The sequence below is a fragment of the Sus scrofa genome, chromosome X, assembly GCF_054392235.1.
Source record: "Sus scrofa isolate SSC_HxYL_T2T_F1_AM1 chromosome X, Sscrofa_HxYL_maternal_Yorkshire_Landrace_v2.0, whole genome shotgun sequence".
NCBI lineage: Eukaryota > Metazoa > Chordata > Mammalia > Artiodactyla > Suidae > Sus > Sus scrofa.
Window position 1 is genome coordinate 20,128,584 of NC_139401.1, and position 20,945 is coordinate 20,149,528.

General features: G+C 37.3%; 1 protein-coding gene across 11 annotated transcripts in view; it reads right to left on the reverse strand.

Moving 5' to 3' along the window:
* The window catches only part of RPS6KA3 (ribosomal protein S6 kinase A3), a 124,459-nt gene that overhangs the window by 32,787 nt on the left and 70,727 nt on the right, over positions 1 to 20,945 (reverse strand). For all 11 annotated transcript variants that reach the window (XM_085008746.1, XM_085008745.1, XM_085008742.1 and 8 more), the window contains 6 exons: positions 14,773 to 14,853; positions 13,943 to 14,022; positions 13,302 to 13,408; positions 6,927 to 6,964; positions 6,552 to 6,694; positions 6,298 to 6,368 (listed from right to left, as the gene is read on the reverse strand). In XM_085008746.1, the coding sequence (XP_084864872.1) occupies positions 6,298 to 6,368; positions 6,552 to 6,694; positions 6,927 to 6,964; positions 13,302 to 13,408; positions 13,943 to 14,022; positions 14,773 to 14,853 (520 nt within the window). The remainder of the gene's footprint in view (positions 1 to 6,297; positions 6,369 to 6,551; positions 6,695 to 6,926; positions 6,965 to 13,301; positions 13,409 to 13,942; positions 14,023 to 14,772; positions 14,854 to 20,945) is intronic.

Sequence of the window (20,945 nt, forward strand, 5' to 3'; positions counted from 1 at the left end):
GAAGAGGAACAGACCAGCAAAAAGAGATAAATTTAGTTTAAAAATGTTAAGTCATGGATGTCATATGTTTTGGAAAGGACACACAAGTGAGTAAATAGAAAAACAGGTTTGGCCTGTAAACCGAGGTAAGAAAAGGTGATTTGGGAGTAATTAAAATGTTGAGTAGTTACTGGAAAGACTGATGTCAGACAGGAACGTGAGCACATAGAGGGGGAAAAAAGCATATCAGAGATGGAACCCTGGAGAATGAAAACATTTAAAAGGTGGTCAAAAAAGAACAATCTGGGCATTAAAAATAATGAATACAATTGGCTGATTATTAAATCCCCTGAGTTCGTTGTAGTCATCAAGGAAAAAGAGAAAGTCAGAACTAATACAAAAACTCAACTCAGTGGACATCACCCCCACTGGGAGTAACTAGGGCTCTGACAAATAGAATTAATTAAGAAAAGAGTCAAGCATTTATTCCGCCTTTCTTGTTTGAGACTTATTTTAAGGTACCTAAGTAGCCCTAGTTAATGAAGGAAAGTTCACTGTTTCGGAAAATACCAGCTAACAAATGAAAGAACAACAGTAATAAAAAAAGTCACCATTTAAAACTCCCAATAAAACAACTGTTTCAAGTAATGATTATCAATGGATGCAACTATTAAATGAAAGCTTGACAGCGAATTTTACAATGGAGGGATCAGCTATAACCATGGGAGCTCATTACCATAACCATGGGAGCAGGAGTGTATTGTAAGCCTCTTGATGTGACGCAGTAAGGTGCAAAAGCACAAGCTATGAAATAATTTTGCCAAAAAAGTTTAACCAAAAATGTGATAAAGAACAAGTGAAACAATATCACAAGAAGAATAAAAAAATTTCCACAGTCTTAGGAAAAGACTAATTATTGTGGAACCATGGTAACAAGCGAGCCACCAGAACTGGTTTTAAATCCATTCTGTTGATCAAAGACAACCTGCCTAGGTGAATAGTTTTTCGTTTTTTGTTCTTGCAAACAAATCAGTAACTGCTTTTCATCTATGAAAATTAGCCAAACAAGAATGAACTGACTCCAATAACCACATCTGAGTGCCAACAGTCCCACCCAAGTAACCACACTCTTACAAATGATGTCAACTCACTATGGCCCTGAAGATCTACCAATTCTTGAACTCTACCCTTCCCCCAAACCCTAATAAGAACAGTAGTCTATTCACTTTGGACTAGCACTGCTATCAGACTAGCACCGTTCTCCCTTACTATAATAAGCAATAGTCATCTTTACGCTTTTTGTGTCAGATACTGAGAAGTCTCATTTTTCGACAAGATAAATTTGGAAAGTGAAATTCTACAGAAGTAACTTGGTTTCTACAAGTAAATGGCAGGGGGAAAACAGGGTAGACTGTTCTAGATGAAAAGAAGCTTAAGAAATACAACCAAATGAGATGTGTAGACTTGATTTGGGACACAGTTTTGGAGAAAACCTGAAAAATCTGGTTAAGGATCGGCATTAGATGATTATTACTAGTCTTGTTACATAAGAAAACGTCCATACTCTTTAGTGATGCAAACTGAAGTAGGTGAGAAGTGACATGTCTGGAATGTTTAATATATTTCAGTAAAGAAGAAAAAAAAGAAAGAAGGAATAGATAAAGAAAATGTGGAAAAATCTTGATGACTGTTGAATCTGGGTGATTAGCATATGTATGTGCACTCTATCACGCTATTTTTGCAAATTTACACTTGAAATTTTTCATAATTAAAAAGAAGATCAAAAAGATATATATATAAAAGATACATGCACCCCTATGTCCATAGCAGCACTATTTACAATAGCCAAGAAGATACAGAAACAACCTAAATGTCCATCGATAGATGAATGGATTAAACAGATAAGGTACATATATACAATGGAATACTACTTGGCCATTAAAAACGAAATAATGCCATTTCCAGCAACACAGATGCAACTAGAGATTCTCATACTAAGTGAAGTAAGTCAGAAAAAGAAAGACAAATATCATTATTTTATCACTTATATGTGGAATCTAAAATACAGCATAAATGAACCTATCTACAAAACAGAAACAGACCCACAGACAGAGAGAACAGACTTGGGGTTCCCAAGGGGATGGGAGGAGGGAGTGGGATAGACGGGGAGTCTGAGCTTGGTAGCTGCAAACTATTACATTTAAAAAGGATAAACAGGAGTTCCCGTCATGGCGCAGTGGTTAACGAATCCGACTAGGAACCATGAGGTTGCGGGTTCGATCCCTGCCCTTGCTCAGTGGGTTAACGATCTGGCGTTGCCATGAGCTGTGGTGTAGGTTGCAGACGCGGCTCGGATCCCGCGTTGCTGTGGCTCTGAGGTAGGCCGGGGGCTACAGCTCTGATTCAACCCCTAGCCTGGGAACCTCCATATGCCGCGGGAGCGGCCCAAAGAAATAGCAAAAAAGACAAAAAAACAAACAAAAAACAAACAAACAAAACCCACATTCTAAAAATAAAAAATAAAAAATAAAAAAATAAAAAGGATAAACAACAAGGTCCTACTGTAAAGCATAGGAAACTATATTCAATCTCCTGAGATAGAACGTGATGGAGAAGAATATTATAAGAATATATATATAACTGAGCCACTGTGCTATACAGCAGAAATTGGTACAACATTGTAAATCAACTATAATTTAAAAAAAGAGGAAAGCAGGCAGAGAAGAAATGGTAAAGTAAGAGAGACCAAAAGAGGACCGGTTAGAGAAGTGGGAGAAGCATATTAAAGTAAGAGGAGTGGCCGGCAATGTCAAATACTCCTCAAAGAGACCTCTCTTAACTGTCCCATCTAAAATGACTCCTGCCTCTGCCCCTTTTCTCACACTTCAAGAGTACCCTGGTTTACCCCTACTGCTCCTATTAGTATGGAAAACTATTATTTGTTTAAATATGAATTCCCTGTCTCCCCCACTAGAACCCAAGCTCTCTCCACAGAAGATCTTGTCAGTCCTGTTCACATTGCATCCTAAGTACATAAAGCAAGACTCCAATCATCTGCTGAATGAATTGGGTGAACAAATGGTACAGAGAAAGAAGTTTCAAGACAGTGGTAGAAAAAAATGACAGGAGTTCCCGTTGTGGCGCAGTGGTTAACGAATCCAACTAGGAACTATGAGGTTGCGGGTTCGGTCCCTGGCCTTGCTCAGTGGGTTAACGATCCGGCGTTGCCGTGAGCTGTGGTGTAGGTTGCAGACGCGGCTCGGATCCCGTGTGGCTCTGGTGTAGGCCGGTGGCTACAGCTCCGATTCGACCCCTAGCCTGGGAACCTCCATATGCCACGGGAGCGGCCCAAGTAATAGCTAAAAAGACAAAAAAAGAAAAAGAAAAAAATGACAAATAGGCTATGTAATAAAAGCAGCCAAAAAAAGGTAACAGAAAGCTGGCTACTCTTTAAAGAGGCTTTGTGTTGAAAAGATGCAGGAAGACGGTGCAGAAACTGAAAAAAAAAAAGCCAGGTCAAAGAAATGGTTTGTTCTTTTTCAACAATTGCATATACTTATTAGCTGAAAGGAAAGGGCCAGAGTAGATGGAGTGATGAAGGTTCAGTGAACGTTCATTTATATAGCAAATATTTTAAGCTTTTTTATTGTGAAGAATAACATGAAGTGCAACCCCCCCCAAACAAACTCAATGCCACAGTGCAGAGCTCAATGAATGACCACGAAGTGAACAGTCACCTAGCCAAGAAATGCAACTTTGCCAGAACCCCTCATCCAATGTAACCACTTTCCTTATTTTACTGCAGGCTTCTGCCATCTAAATATGGACCCTAAAAAACTATGCTTTAGTTTGTCTACTTTTAAAACTTTATAAATAGAATCATCTATGTAGTACTACTCAATCTTTTGTGTCTAAACTGCCTTTGTTCAACATTCTTGTGAGATTCTTATTGCATATAACTGTGGTTTGTTCATTTTTTTTGCCATGTGGCACACTCCATCCATGGGCAAAAAGCTTCAGCCTATTTTTGTATGGCTTTTCAGCTACAAATGATTTTTACAGCTTAGAAGTGCTGGAAAACAATAAACAATACAAATATGGGACAGAGACTGTGTGTGGCCTACCAAACCTAAAATATTTACAGAGAGTTTGTCAATGCCTGCTGCGTTCCAGTGTGTGAATATACCATAATTTCTTAGTCCATTCTTCTGTTAACTATTTAGTTTCCACATTTTGGCTATTACAAATAATGCTGCTATGAATATCTTGGTACCTGTTTCTCGACGTGCAAGTACCTTGATGTATATAAAATGGGTTGCAGTTCCCACTGTGTCTCAGTGGTAACGAACCTGATTAATATCTGTGAGGATGTGGGCTCGATCCCTGGCCTCGTTCAGTATGTTAAGGATCCAGTGTTGCCGTGAGCTGTGGTGTAGGTCACAGACATGGCGTGGATTCCGCACTGCTCTGGCTATGGCTTAGGCTGGCAGCTGTAGCTCTGATTCGACCCCTAGTCTGGGAGTTTCCATATGCTGCAGGTGTGGCCCTAAAAAGAAAGAAAAAAAAAAGATAATATTTTGAATATACTGGGTTACATAAAATATATTATAATTAATTTTAATTGTTTCTGTTTATTTTTTTTCACATTATACTTCTACTGGATAACACACATTTATAACACTAGGTCTGTCATAATGTGAATACAGTACAACCTCAAGTTGTTTCAGTCTTTTAAAATTTTGTAACATTTTCTAAGTTTTCTGCACTGAGTTCATGCAAAATTTCTGCTAGATTTATCTGTAGGTTTGGTATTTTTTATACTACTATAAACATTCCTTTAAAAAATTCCATTTTCTGTTGCTAATATATAGACATAAAATAGATTTTATTTACTGACCCTTTCTCCAGCAACTGTGCCAAAGTGCTTTTAATTTTAAGGATTTATATGAAGATTTGGATTTTCTACAGACACAATCATGTTAACTAAATAATGACAATTTTCTTCCTTTTCTCTAAACCTTAAACTGTACTTCTTTTGGTTGCCTTACTGTTCTTGCATGTACCTTCAGGACAACATAAACAGAAGTGGAATAATGGGCATCTTTGCTGTACTCCAAATCTTATAGGTAAAGGTAAAGCTTTCTTTCTTTATTCTTTTTTTCCCCCACACTCACGGCATGCAGAAGTTCCCGGGCCAGGGATTAAACCCACCCCACAGTATCCACCTCAGCCACTGCAGTGGCAACACTAGATCCTTAACCTGCTGAGCCACGATGGGAACTCCAAAGCTTCCAATATTAACATGAAGATAATATGAGTATTCTAGATCTATGGGGTTTGTTCATACTTAAATCACATAATATTGATATCATAATATCAATGAATTTCTTAGTTATTTCTTACACTATAGCTAAAAATATCTCATTTTTTAGTTTGAAGCATTTATTTTAATTTTAATTTTATTTATTTATTTTTTTGTGTGTGTGTCTTTTTGCCATTTCTTGGGCCGCTCCCACGGCATATGGAGGTTCCCAGGCTAGGGGTCGAATCGGAGCTGTAGCCACCGGCCCAGGCCAGAGCCACAGCAACGCGGGATCCAAGCCGCGTCTGCAACCTACACCACAGCTCACGGCAACGCCGGATCGTTAACCCACTGAGCAAGGCCAGGGACCGAACCCGCAACCTCATGGTTCCTAGTCGGATTCGTTAACCACTGCGCCACGACGGGAACTCCTAATTTTTATTTATTTATTTGCCTTTTAGGGCTGCACCTGCAACATACGGCGGGTCAAATCGGAGCTGTAGCTGCCGGCCTACACCACAGCCACACAATGCTAGATCTGAGCCACGTCTGTGACCTACACTACAGCTCATGGCAACGCCGGATCCTTAACCCACTGAGCAAGGCCAGCGATCAAACCCACAACCTCATGATTCCTAGGTAGATTCATTTCCACTGCTCCACGACAGGAACTCCTGAAGCATGTATGTATGTATGTATGTATGTATTTATTTATTGTCTTTTTGCCATTTCTTGGGCTGTTACCGCCGCATATGGAGGTTCCCAGGTTAGGGGTCGAATCGGAGCTGTAGCTGCCAGCCTACGCCAGAGCCACAGCAACGCAGAATCCGAGCCACGTCTGCGACCTACACCACAGCTCACGGCAACGCCGGATCATTAACCCACTGAGCAAGGGCAGGGACCGAACCCGCAACCTCATGGTTCCTAGTCGGATTCGTTAACCACTGCGCCACGACGGGAACTCCTGAAGCATTTATTTTTAAATTTCATCAAAACATCCACTAGGGAGTACTTACTTAAGAATCATAGTCATTGTTTCTTTTCGATCTTTTCCTTGGAAAGGTAGTGTACCAGTAAGCATCTCAAACTACAAAAAGGCAAAATAATCAGAGGTATTAGTAAGTATGAAATCTCAGGGCCAGAAGATAAAAAAACATCAGCTTAATTAATTACAACCAAATCTTCTAAAATTGCTATATAATACAACAAGTGACTTATATTTCTACTATATTAACTACTGAACTAGGCCAAAAAATACCCCAAACCTTACCATTAACACACCAAAAGACCACCAGTCTGCACTCTGAGTGTGACCTCGACGATTAACTACTTCTGGTGCCATGTATTCCACAGTTCCACAAAAAGAATACGCTTTCTTTTCATGGTCAATAGACTCTTTACTTAGGCCAAAATCTGCCAAAATAAAGATCAAATTTATAAATTTCCTAAAAATAATTTGCACAAATAAAGTTTAAACTTTGAGTTTCAAAATTTACATTAACAGTTCCAATATTTACATTGATTATTTTAAAATTCTAATTCAAGTTTTTAACACCGTGTACTACATAATATCTGTACTGTGATCTACCTTAAAAGAAATTACATAGAGTAGAAGAGATTATTTTAACAAAATGAGGATTTTTACCTGTTAACTTGATATGACCTTCTTCATCAAGAAGGATGCTGAAAGAAAACAAAGTCAGAAAATCTTTCAAACCACTAGAGATTTTTTTGAAGCTAAAACTGAAATTACTTTGTTAAACATCAGATCACAACATTCACTGCAAAATCCTGCTTTAGAATGAGTAAGAAGGCAAAGGTGGGATTCCCTGGTGGCCTACTAGTTAACAATCTACTGTCATCACTGCCATGGCTCAGGGCACTGCTGTGGTGCGAGTTTGATCCCTAGCCCCAGAACTTCTGCAAGCCATGGGTACGGCCAAAGAAAAGGCAAAGGTAAAGGAAGAGAAAAATTATTTTTCTGGACACATATATGTAATAAATACCAAAGGCAAAGCCTTAGAAACTTGTATTAATGAGCCAGGGACATTTGAGAACTATTAGGGAAAAAACCAAAACCTATACTTCTCTAAGTTGTCTAATGCCTTTCTGCAGGGGTGCCTAACAAAACTCCCTAGTACTTGCACAGTAGACCGAGGATCCACATATTTAAGTCAAATGTATTAGAGTTGTCATTCTCTCGGTCATTTAAAAAAAATTTTATTGGAGTGTAGTTGACCAGTGTTGTGTTAGTTCCTGGTGTATAGCAAAGTGAAGCAGTTATACATACACACGTATCCATTCTTTTTCAGATTCTTTTCCCATATAGGTTATCACAGATTATTGAAATTTCCCTGTGCTATACAGTTAGGCCCTTGTTGCTTATCTATTTTATACAAAGTAGTGTGTACATGTTAATCCCAACCTCCTAATTTATTCCCCCCCCTCATGTTTTCCCTTTGATAATCCATGTTGTTGCTGCAAATGGCATTATTTCTTTTTTTTTTTTTTCTTTTTAGGGCCGCACCTGTGGCATATGGAAGTTCCCAGGATAGGAGCTAAATCAGAGCTACAGCTGCTGGCCTACACCACAGCCACAGCAACATGGGATCCCAGCCACTTCTGTGATCTACCCCACAGCTCATGGCAACGCCGATCCCTGACCCAGACCAGGGATCAAACCTGCATCCTCATGGATACTAGCTGGATCCATTTCCACTGTGCCACAATGGGAACTCCTATTTCATTCTTTTTTATGGTGAATAATATTCCACTGTATATATGTACCACATCTTCTTTATCCAATGCTCTGTTGATGGACATTTAGGTTGCTTCCAGGTCTTGGCTATTACAAATAGTGTTGCAAAGAACACTGGTGTGCATTTATCTTTTCAAATTACGGTTTTCTCTAGATAGATGCCCAGGAATGGGGTTGCTGGATCATATGGTAGTTCTGGATTTAGTTTTTTTTCTTTTTTTGTCTTTTTGCTATTTCTTGGGCCGCTCCCGCGGCATATGGAGGTTCCCAGCTAGGGGTCTAATCGGAGCTGTAGCTGCCGACCTACACCACAGCCACAGCAACTCGGGATCCAAGCCACGTCTGCAACCTACACCACAGCTCACGGCAACGCCGGATTCTTAACCCACTGAGCAAGGCCAGGGATCGAACCTGCAAGCTCCTGGTTCCTAGTCGGGATTTGTTAACCACTGAGCCACAAGGTTTCTGGCTTTAGTAGCTACTTGAGTGGCGAGTAATGTCATTAATTAAGGAGCTATAGAAAGGGTCAAGTATTAAGCTGTAGGCCAATAACTGTATTTCTGCATAGGTATTTTAGTATATTGACTTGAAAGTTCAAGTAATATACTTTCACTTATATGTAAAACTATTCCATGATAGAGGCATTTCCTTACTTTTAATTCTAACTAAAAAATGTGCAAGCCAAATTCTGTTATGATAAAATTTTACTACGTCAAAAAGACTATGAACTTTCCTATATCATCAATTCAACTATAATGACAATAAAGTTTAGCAACGAGGGTAATTGAGTAGGGACATAATTTCTGAGTCTCTTTCATAACAAGGGGGTTGTTATAAAGAAAATACTACTGAGTATGCTTGATTAGAAAGCAGACCAATACATTAGGGAATATAAAAGGAATTATTAGGTATGTTGGAAATCATCCTCTTTTTTTGTCTAAGGAATACATGAAAGGCAGTCCTAAAAACAAAACAAACCTCAAATGATTCTCAGTAATTTTGAAAAAATTTAAAAAGAAAATATGGCTAAAAGAGTATTACTTATGTTTCCCATAGCAAGTGCATTCTTTTAAGATAACCATGCCCATTCTTTACCCTTTAAAGAAAAAGTCAGCTGTATTACTCTCAAAAAGCAAAGTTTCTTTTAATTATTAATAATTATTTTTAGCCATATTTATTATAAAAGAGTTCTAGTTTAAAAGAATCTGGACAACACCTCATAGTGCATAAAAACAATTGTTCTAAAAATTTAAATCTCTCAAGTTCTATAAGATGGTATCTACTTGGATCATTTAACAATTAACTGTTACTTCATTTTAACAGTGTTATCTAGACATTTATGTGAAATATCTCACTATAAGCAATCTTACCTACACTAGCTCTCATTTGACCTTTGAGACAGGGCCCATGCCCTACATGTAATTTTGTGACCAACATTAATACAATGGTCTACAATAAATACATTCAAGTAAATGAAATAAAACATGAACATATTATTATTATGAATGTATAGTCTTATATTTATAGTAAGTCTTTTCTCCTAAGGATTATATGCTTGAATATTCTCACCAGAAATTATATTTTATGTCATGATAGTTACAAATTGGGGAAATGACAAGAAAAACTCTAGTCATTATCTGGGGAATAAAATCAGAACCATATGAAACTTATCTAAAAACAAAACACCTGAAAAACAAATGGGAAATGTGAAAATAAAACCTTTTCCAAATGATCACCTAATAGGACTCCAAAGGAGAATTTCCTATTTCCTGTTGTAATATAGAAGTAAAACTGTGGGAGTTCCTGTCATGGTGCAGCGGAAACGAATCTGACTAGGAACCATGAGGTTGCGGGTTCGGTCCCTGCCCTTGCTCAGTGGGTTAACGATCCTGCGTTGCCGTGAGCTGTGGTGTAGGTTGCAGACGTGGCTTGGATCTCACGTTGCTGTGGCTCTGGCGTAGGCCGGTGGCTACAGCTCCGATTCGACCCCTAGCCTGGGAACCTCCATATGCTGTGGGTGTGGCCCTAAAAAAATTAAATAAAGCAAAAAATAAAAATAAAAAAGCATTAAAATTTCGCATGTAACATTTTAATGTAAGTAATATCCAAATTCTTAATAAAGATAATAGTTGCACAACTCTATGAATCTATTAGAAACGACTGAGTTGGTTTTTTTTTAATTTTAATTTTATTTTATTATTTTGTCTTTTTGCCATTTTCTTAGGCTGCTCTTGCAGCATATGGAGGTTCCCAGCTAGGGGTCTAATCAGAGCTGTAGCTGCCGACCTACACCACAGCCACGGCAACTGGGGATCTGAGCCCCGTCTGCGACCTACACCACAGCTCACGGCAACGACGGATCCTTAACCCACTGAGCAAGGGCAGGGATTGAACCCGCAAGCTCATGGTTCCTAGTCGGATTGGTTAACCACTGAGCCACGACGGGATCTCGCCTGTTTTATTTTTTATAGGTGGATATTTAATGTATGACACTGGTCCCAAGACCAAGGCACAAAACTTAAATAGAGCATTTATTTTAAAAAGTTTAAAAACAAATGAAACTAACCTATATTGTTTAGGAATTCATATGTAAATGGGAGAAGTATTTTTTTATTAAAAATTTTTTTAAACATATATATTTTTTTTTTTGCTTTTTAAGGCCGCACCCACGGCATATGGACCTTCCCAGGCTAGGGGTCGAATCAGAGCTACCTGCCAGCCTACACCAAAGCTCACGGCAATGCTGGATCCTTAACCCACTGAGCGAGGCCAGGGATCGAACCCGCATCCTCATGGATCCTAGTCGGGTTTGTTAACCACTGAGCCGCGACGGGAACTCCTTAAAATATAATTTTTAAAGGTTACTTTTCATTTACGGTTATTATAAAATATTGGCTCTATCCCCCATGTTGTACAATATATCTTTGAGCCTATGTTACATCCAATAGTTTCTGCCTCCCACTCTCCCAATCACTAACTGGTAACCACTAGTTTGTTCTCTGTATCTGTGAGTCTGCTTTTTCATTATATTCACTAGTTTATTTTTATTTGTTTTGTTTAGTTTTGGCCGCACCCATGGCATGTGGAAGTTCCCGGGCCAGGGAGTGAACCTGTGCCACAGAAGTGACAATGAAGGATCCTTAACCCACCGAGCCACCAGCAAATTCCAGTTTGTTGTGTTTCTTAGATTCCACATAAGTGATCTCATACAGTATTTGTGTTTTTCTGACTTATTCACTTAGCATAATGCCCTCCAAGTTCATTTTACACTGTCACAAATGTCAAGATTTCATTCCTTTTTATGGCTCAGTTGTATTACATTGCGTGTGTGTGTATGTGTGTGTGTGTATGCGTGCACAACATATCTTCTTTATCCATTCGTCTCAGTGGACACTTCGGTGGCTTCCATATCTTGGCAACTGTAAACAATGCTACTATGAACATTGGGCTATGTGAATTACACCTCAAGAATGATGTTTAAAAACTTGATAGAGGGAGTTCCCGTCGTGGCGCAGTGGTTAACGAACCCAACTAGGAACCATGAGGTTGCGGGTTCGGTCCCTGCCCTTGCTCAGTGGGTTAATGATCCGGCGTTGCCGTGAGCTGTGGTATAGGTTGCAGATGCGGCTCAGATCCCGCGTTGCTGTGGCTCTGGTGTAGGCTGGTGGCTACAGCTCTGATTCGACCCCTAGGCTGGGAACCTCCATATGCTGTGGCAGCGGCCCAAGAAATAGCAAAAAAGACAAAAAAAAAAAAAAACTTGATAGAACAAATCTCTTGTTTATATCCTTAAAAAAGAAAAAATATTCTTTCTTGCTCAAAGTGGTACACAGTAAACACTGAAAAATTAAAACACAGAAGTATGTATAATGTAAATAACACTAGCTTCTCAATAACCACTATCATAAATGCAATAGGAAATTTGCTCAACTCACACTAAAAATTTGAAATCATGTGAAGAAGAGAATTTTCGATAAATGGTATTTGGAAGAAATAATTAGCTTCATGCCATCCCTCGTAACAAATTTCTAGATGGAGTTAAAAGTTAAAAAAGAAACCATAAAATTAGAAGGAAAACATATGATGCATGAGATTGGAAAAGTCCTTCTAAGAAAAAAAGTCGTAGAAGAAATCACAAAAGAAAAGGTTGGTAGATATGACTGTGAAAAAATACTTACGTTTAAAATAACATAAAGTTCTGCACAGCAAAGGAAATCCTAAACAAAACGAAAAGACAACCCACAGAACGGGAGAAAATATTTGCAAATGAATCGACCGACTGACAAGGGATTAACCTCCAAAATTTACAAACACCTTCTGCAGCTCCATACCAAAAAAACAAACAACCCCATCAAAAAATGGGCAGAAGATCTAAACAGATAGTTCTCCAAAGAAGACATACATATGGCCAAAAAATACATGAAAAGATGTTCAACATCACTCATTAGTAGAGAAATGCCAACCAAAACTACTATGAGGTACCACTTCACACCAGCCAGAATGGCCATCAGCAAAACGTCTACAAACAGTAAGTGCCAGAGAGGGTGTGGAGAAAAAGGAACCCTAGTACACTGTTGGTGGGATTGTCAATTGGTGCAACCATTGTGGAAAACAGTATGGAGTTTCCTCAGAAAACTCAAAATAGAACTATCATTTGATCCAGCAGTCCCACTCCTGGGCATCTATCCAGAGAAAACCATGACTTGAAAAGACACATGTACTCCAATGTTCATTGCAGCACTATATACAATAGCCAAGACATGGAAGTAACCTAAATGTCCATCGACAGAGGAGTGGATAAAGAGGATGTGGTACATATACACAATGGAATATTACTTAGCCATTAAAAGGAACGAAATACCGGCATTTTTAGCAACATGGATGGACCTAGAAATGATCATGCTAAGTGAAGTCAGTCAGACAATGGTCTCTTACAAATCAATGGGGGGAAAACTAACATTCCAAAAGAAAAATGAACCAAGTCCACAAACAGAAAAATCACACAAAAATACAAACTGCCAATATACCTATAAGCATAGATTTCAATTTCATTAAAAGTCAAATGCAAATGAAAATAATATAATGTAAACAGGTATTTTACCAGATATTTAAAAGTATGAGAATACACAGGGTTAGCAGAAATGTGAAGACCAAGCAGTTTAATTCAATGTTTGTGGTAGTTTTATGAAATAATATTATTTTTATATTACATCTTAAATAATTATATTACATTTTATTTGACTTAGTAGCATAATTCCTTACTTTTCTGGTTTTAAGTCTCTATAGATTATTCCCAGGCTATGCAGATGGTCTAGAGCCAACGCAAGTTCAGCCAAGTAGAATTTGACATCTTCTTCTGTGAACATCACCTAAAATAAAATAATAATTTTTCTAACTTTATTTTCTTTTTGTGTTTGCTATTTCTATTTAAAGTTCTATCCTACAGTCTAAATATTTAAAAAATTATAAACATGCTAATTCCGAGTAGTTTCATCCACAATTTACTTATGAAAGGAATTCGCGAAAATGATCAAATCAGTCAACTAATATTTAGTGAATGCTAAATATTCACTGTGGGGGAAATAATTTTACATTTTGTTAAATAACAACTATATTCAAATTGTGCCATTGTCGTTCCACCACAGTAACACCTTAGAAATGAAAAATGATCTTTAAAATGCAAAGTACAATTAAAAGGAGGCAAAAGACAGTTTATCAATTTAATATCTATTTTCAGAATAAATTCAAAAGTTAAGAAAATAACTTTTTTTGGCTCTGACTCTTCAATGTAAGAATCTTGTGCCACTGGAGAAAACATGATAAGCATAATATTTAAGTGTAACAAAACTTTAGTTGAAACAGGATACGTATAAATAGATTTAAAACAGAGATTAATTATATACCTCTTTGGATAAGCGTGTAAACAAATCTCCTCCCCTGAGAAAGTCCAATATGAGATACAACTTCCCTTCGGTTTGAAAAGCTGAATGAAGAAATGAAAATTTCCATTTAATTCACCATAGTTTAATTTTTTAGGCTAACATAAGGTCAGTTCATTCAGAAATGAACACTATTTTTGGCAAATTAATGACCATATCATAGATCTAAATTGATTTGCATTTAAAAGTTAACCACTGATTTCTCTTAGTTTCCATGTAGAAATGTTAAATACACTGTTTCTTATTACAGAACCACTAGAACATTTGTTAGATTTTATTCAGGCCAACAGTCTCTCAGGAATACAACAGTTCTAAAACAGGTGATCAATAATATAAATTCTCAACAACAAAAAAAGACTTACTTAACTATGAAATGAAATACAAAAACCATGTCACTAAAATACACACAAACAAGTACATTCATTAGCTTTAATTACATGAAATAAGAATGTCAGGACATTGATATTAGGGATCTCTCTTGCTTGTTAGGCTAACATACCGACTATAAAATACTGGTATGTTACTATTATTTAAAAATGATTATTACTACCTGTTCCTATGGCTATCACTCAGAAACTGTAATGTTTAAAAGAAACATGATGGTAAATGCAATAAAAGCTTTTAACATTTATCTAAGAAGTAATGTTTTAATTTCCATGACTTTACTATATGTATCTACTAAACACATATAAATATAGATGAATAAATATTTATATACATTAGTATATCTGAATACATTCAGGGAGTGGGAGAATGAGGTAAAAGTATGAGATGGGAGGTTGTTCATAACTTACCATAATGTAACTTGACAATAAAAGGATGATTAACTTCTACCAAGATATCACGCTCCATTTTTGTCCGAACACGGTCTCGAACTATAAAATAATGCACAAGTGGTTATACTGTAATAGATTTCAGAGACAATTTTTTTTTTCTTTTCATGGCCGCATATGCAGCATATGGAATTTCCCAGGCTAGGGGTTGAATCAGAGCTGCAGCTGCCAGCCTACGCCACAGCCACAGTGGACCTGAGCCGTATCTGCGACCTATGCTGCTGTTTGCAGCAGTGCCAGATCCTTAAACTGAGCAAGGCCAGGGATCAAACACATATCCTCATGGATACTAAGTTGGATTCTTAACCCACTGAGCCACAACAGGTATTCCAGATTCCAGACACAATCTTTAAAACAAAATCTTTTTGGTGCCCATTTTAAATAAAACTTTGCTTATATGGATAAAAATTGGAGTTGCCATTTTTATGCATATGAATAAGGCTATTTACATGTGTAAATAAAAACTATTATTCTTGAGCTTTCAAAATTAAAAACTATTTTCTACTAAATTGTATTACCAGAAGAAACTGTATATATTTACAAAATCTGTGCTTTACACTAAAAAAATACAAAGAACATACTCGATGTTGACTTTAACATCAGATGTGCAAGTATTTTAATCAAAGTTATGAAAAATGGCCCAAAAAGGAGTAACTTTTTTAAAACAGGGCATTCCAATGAAATATTAAAACATACCAAAAAACGAAATAGGTTTTAATACACCTCCCTACCAACCTTATCATCTCAATTCAACAAACATTCGTTAAACATCTAAAATATGTGGCAGACATGGAGACGGATGGATATACTCCAAAAGGTGTATTTTGAGCGAGGCAGGAGAGGAGAGATACTGAGAGGAGATACTCTGGTGCAGCTGAAAGAGTAAGGCTTTCTGGAGTTAGAAAAATCCGAATCCAGTCTGCGTAATTTTGAACAAGTTACTTATTTAAACTCTGTGCCTCAGTTACCTCTCATCTACACAATAGGGATAACACCGTTCTATCTCTGAGGGTTGTGTGACCATCTGAGATAAGGTCTGTACATCCCAAAAGCTGGTATGTAAGAGATATTCAATTAAGTGGTAGCTATAGTACCATGGATATGATAAAGGGATAAAATGATGTCTTACCACCAGTAACTAACATAGGAATTCAGAAAAGCGAAAGATCAGTCTTAACTTGTACAGCAGAGAGGCTAGAGTGAAAAGGCTGGGTTGGGGATTTTTAGAGTGGAATTTAGACAGGCAAGGATTGGACCTAGAGAAGAAAATTCCAAGTATGGAGTACCAGTGCAGGCAAAGACATGGAGGCATTCACGGTGAGCGAGAAGGAACCACATCAATGTGGAAACTGGGGAGGTGAAGTAGAGAAGATCAAGATTCTTGACAAGTTGGACTGCTGGGATGAATTTACATTTGACCCTGTAAGCAAAGCTTTTTTAACAAACATTTCCTGAGCAAACTCTACGTGCCAGGCACTGTGAAATACAAATACAAATAAAATAATCTTTATGGGAATGACAGACAAGTGAAGAGATGATTAAGAAAATGATCTGGGAGTTCCCGTCATGGTGCAGTGGTTAACGAATCCGACTAGGAACCATGAGGTTGCGGGTTCGGTCCCTGCCCTTGTTCAGTGGGTTAACGATCCGGCGTTGCCGTGAGCTGTGGTGTAGGTTGCAGACGCGGCTCGGATCCTGCGTTGCTGTGGCTCTGGCGTAGGCGGGTGGCTACAGCTCCGATTCGACCCCTAGCCTGGGAACCTCCATATGCCGAGGGAGCAGCCCAAGAAATAGCAACAACAACAACAACAAAAGACAAAAAAAAAAAAAAAAGAAAGAAAATGATCATTAAAGCTTTTCTGTTGCATGAGAGATAATTAAGGATAAATCATAAATAACTTCTGTTTTTCAGCCAGAGAGACTGAATAGTTGTGCCAAAGATTAACACAAACAATGGGAAAAAGTCGTTTTCGGCAGTGGGGATGGGAACAGAGAGAAGGAAGAGTTGGTTTTCTTGTCAATTTAAGGTGACCATGTACTTAAAACTCATAAATAAGGCCCCTGGGAAAAATAAAGAAAGAAGATTAAAAAAAATCCTATGTTTCCCATTCTACCAGTTTTCCACCTCCAAGTGGGAGATTTTGGTGCCAGTGACTGAAAATAGGCAAAACAGGAAAAGGAATCAATTGTTCTTGATATCAATGCAGCTATCTTTTAATTGACTTGTCTTGTAGATGTATCAAATTCAATTTCAATCTCTGATTTCCTTATCTTGTCCTATCACTACAACCTGGTGTCTTATGTCCCACAGGCTCGTTCTATTATTTATGGGAATGAAGTTCATCACCCAGGCCTGTTGGTAATTCTACTCTAGGCTAGCCCAAACCTACCCTTTTTTCCACTGCTACCCATACAATCTTGGATTACGTTCTTGGATTACATTCAAGATTAAGATAATATTAGATTACTTTAAAGCTAGATTTCAAATTTCTACCTCTTTCAATAATTATACAAAGCTTATTTAAAAATCACCTAGCTGCTTAGTAAGGCACAAAAATATACATCAATATATTTACTATATATCCCTCTTCTATTATTCTACCATTATGAAAAGAACAATTACTAGGGTGTCAAAAGGTATAGTTGAGTGGCCATGCTAATAACTAGATGAGTTACCTTGGGCAAATCCTTTCATTGCTCAGGGACTTCCTGCTTCGTTCTCTATAAAATGAGAGGCTAGAACTAGATGATTTTCTTTCTATTATGATTATCTCGTGAGATAGTTCCCTGACATGTAACATCAATGAGACCTTGTTTAGTTCAAAATGGACAGTGAAATTCACTCACTAACGAATTCCTTCCTCTTGTCTAATCTGGTTTCTTCTATGTATGTAAAGACCTAGTGACAAATATAAATCATCCTACAATCAGGAATTTTGATTAGGACATAAGTGGTTAGGAAAAAGATAAGTTTTACATGGTTAAACTCCAAACTCTAAAATAGAATTAATATTAATACAGACTCATGTCAGTAAAGCAACTACATTCCTCTGAAATAATTTTTTTTTGTCTTTTTGCCTTTTCTAGGGCCGCTCCTGCGGCATATGGAGGTTCCCAGGCTAGGGGTCTAATCAGAGCTGTAGCCACCGGGCTACACCACACGGCAACACGGGATCCAAGCCGCATCTGTGACCTACACCAAAGCTCATGGCAACACCGGATACTTAACCCACTGAGCAAGGCCAGGGATTGAACCCGCAACCTCCTGGTTCCTAGTCGGATTCGTTAACCACTGCGCCACGATGGGAACTCCCCAGTCCTTTTTGTGTAAGCTATTTTTCCTCTTTCAAAGTCTTTAGAATCAGTCTACTCTTTATCCCTGGTATTCTGAAATTCGTATAGTATAATTTCTTTAGTGTGGGTTTTTAAAATTCATCATACCAGATATGGTGTGGTCTCCTTCAGTCTAGGAACCATGAGGTTGCGGGTTCGATCCCTCGCCTTGCTCAGTGGGTTAAGGATCCGGTGTTACCGTGAGCTGTAGCGTAGGTTGCAGATGTGGCTCGGATCCTGCGTGGCTGTGGCTCTGGCATAGGCCAGCGGCTATGGCTCCGATTCGACCCCTATCCTGGGAACCTCCATATGCTGTGGGAGTGGCCCAAGAAATGGCAACAAGACAAAAAAAAAAAAAAAAAAAAAGGACTGGAACCAGATTGGCAATAAATTTCATAATTGCAACACAGGAACCTGGAAGACAATGGAAACAATGCCTTCAAATATCTGAGGGAAAATAATTTCTGATCTACAATTTTATGTCCAGCCAAATTATAAATTAAGTGAGGGGGTAGAATAAAGGCATTTTTCAGACATGCAAAGCTACAAAAAATTTACCATCTATTCAGCCATTCTGAAGTAGCTACTACTAGAAGATGTGTTCCATCAAAACTAAAAAGTAAACCAAGAAAAAGGTAGATACAGAATTTAACAAAGGATAATCCAATACAGCAAAGATGTGAAGAATATGTGACTTGACTATACTATTTGGCTCAGCTAGGAACAATATTTATAAAGCATTATAAAAACATTACTAGGAGTACATGAAAAGAGAAACTGTGTAGGTCGTAGTATAAGAGAACTAAATCTTAATCTTTCATGGTAGGAAGTCAAAAGATTATGTCTTCAAATAAAAACAAAGAATTGCAATTTAAGACTACTGAATGTGGAGGTAAATAGCAGAAGCAGCAATTAGAAAGATGGAAGTCACTGTCTCTGGGGATCAAGAACTGGGATAGGGAGAAGAGTAGGATAAGCACTGCTATTTTATAAGACTCTATACATATTACTATGACAAAAAGAGAAATTAAAGAACACATCAGCAGCCTACAATTCCAATATGTCAAGTATCTTCATTTTTCTATGGTTTCTCCTATAGCTTACATCTGTATAGTTTTACATCTTGTGGCAGCCAAATTTACTACCATTGTTCACTTATAAATTTTCATTATGTTTAGTTTTGTGATTATATTTGAAATTTCATTTAAATAATATTCTATTAAGTGATATACTGTAATTTTCTAAACATCCCTCTATTTTTCAATATTGATAATAGTCCTAAATTCTTCATATTGTAAATAACGTTATAATGAAATTTTTTTTTTTTTTGCTTTTTTTAGGGCCACAGGTGTGGCATATGGAAATTCCCAGGTCAGGGGTCCAATCGGAGCTACAGCTGCCAACCTATGCCACACTCAGCTCACGGCAATACCGGATCCCTGGCCCACTGAGTGAGGCTAGGGATTGAACCCGTCCTCACAGTTACCAGTTGGTATTCGTTACCGCTGAGCTATGATGGGAACTCCTTTTTTTTTTTTTTTTTTTTTTTAATAATGAAAATTTTTATGTGCACAAACTACTTGAGATTATTTCCTCAGCTTACTTTTTGTACCTACTACAAAACTATTTTCTTTCTTTCCTTTTTTTTTTTTTTTTTTTGGCTGCCCTCATGTCATGTGGAAGTTCTGGGGCTCAAAATCAAACCTATGCCACAGCAGTAACCCAAGCTATGGCAATGACAACACCAGATCCTTAACCTGTTAGGCCACCAGGGAACTTCAAAACTGCTTTCTAATTCATGTTGCCATCATATGAAACAATAATTCATTAACATATGCATTTCTTTATCAGAAAACTGGGACATTTTCCCAAATATTATTTTATCGCCTTGTATAAAACGTATTCTTACATCCTTTAGGTAGAAGCTATAATGTTATTTCTTAGGAACTCCTAACTCAGTCATTTCCTTTACATTTATTAGTTGGAATTATACTGTAAGAGTTTTCCCCTGTTCCCCATTAATTAATTTACAGATTAACTCATGGATTCTTTGTTTATTCCATGGGTTGTAATCTATCACTATCATTAATTATTGCAATGTTTAAACTGTCCTAGATTTGACCAGGAGTCTTTTACTCAATTCTTTACATATTAATATTTTATATAATACTTGAGAGGAATAATTTCCTAATCTCCTATTTACACCATTTTTCACTGTACGCAAGGCCAAATTTTTTTGTACTGTCAATTTGTTTGTAATTTTTGATTTGCTCTTCACAAGCTTCCTAGGCTGTGTTAAGTTATAAAATTCAGTTAGATTGTTAGTTATTATGGTATAGGGTTTAAGAGAAAATTCTATTTTTTTTCCAGGTTGCTCAGGAGTATTTCAAACAAAATTTATAAAATCATTATTTAATTTCCCATCATTTTATATACCTGCTTTATCATACAGCATAGCAATTACTCAATATTGTTGTAACAAATACATTAAACTTTAACATCTAAAACTTTAGTACAATTATGTTCCACTGGTTTATATGCCTGTATCATTTTCCTCAAAACACACTGAATTATTACTGCTTTAAATAAGCTTTAAACCTGTTAAGCTTGTTCCCTTTTCACTCTTCTTTTTTCAGAATACTCTGAGGTACATGCTTTTCAAGCGAAATTTTGAACACTTCAAGGAAAATGCAACGAGAATCTTGGGGATGTGGTGGTAACAGGATGGCTACAGGAATACTGACAGTCTTAGCCTTCTTGAAAAGCAGTTGGGCATTTATTTCCTTTCCTGGTATCTTTTA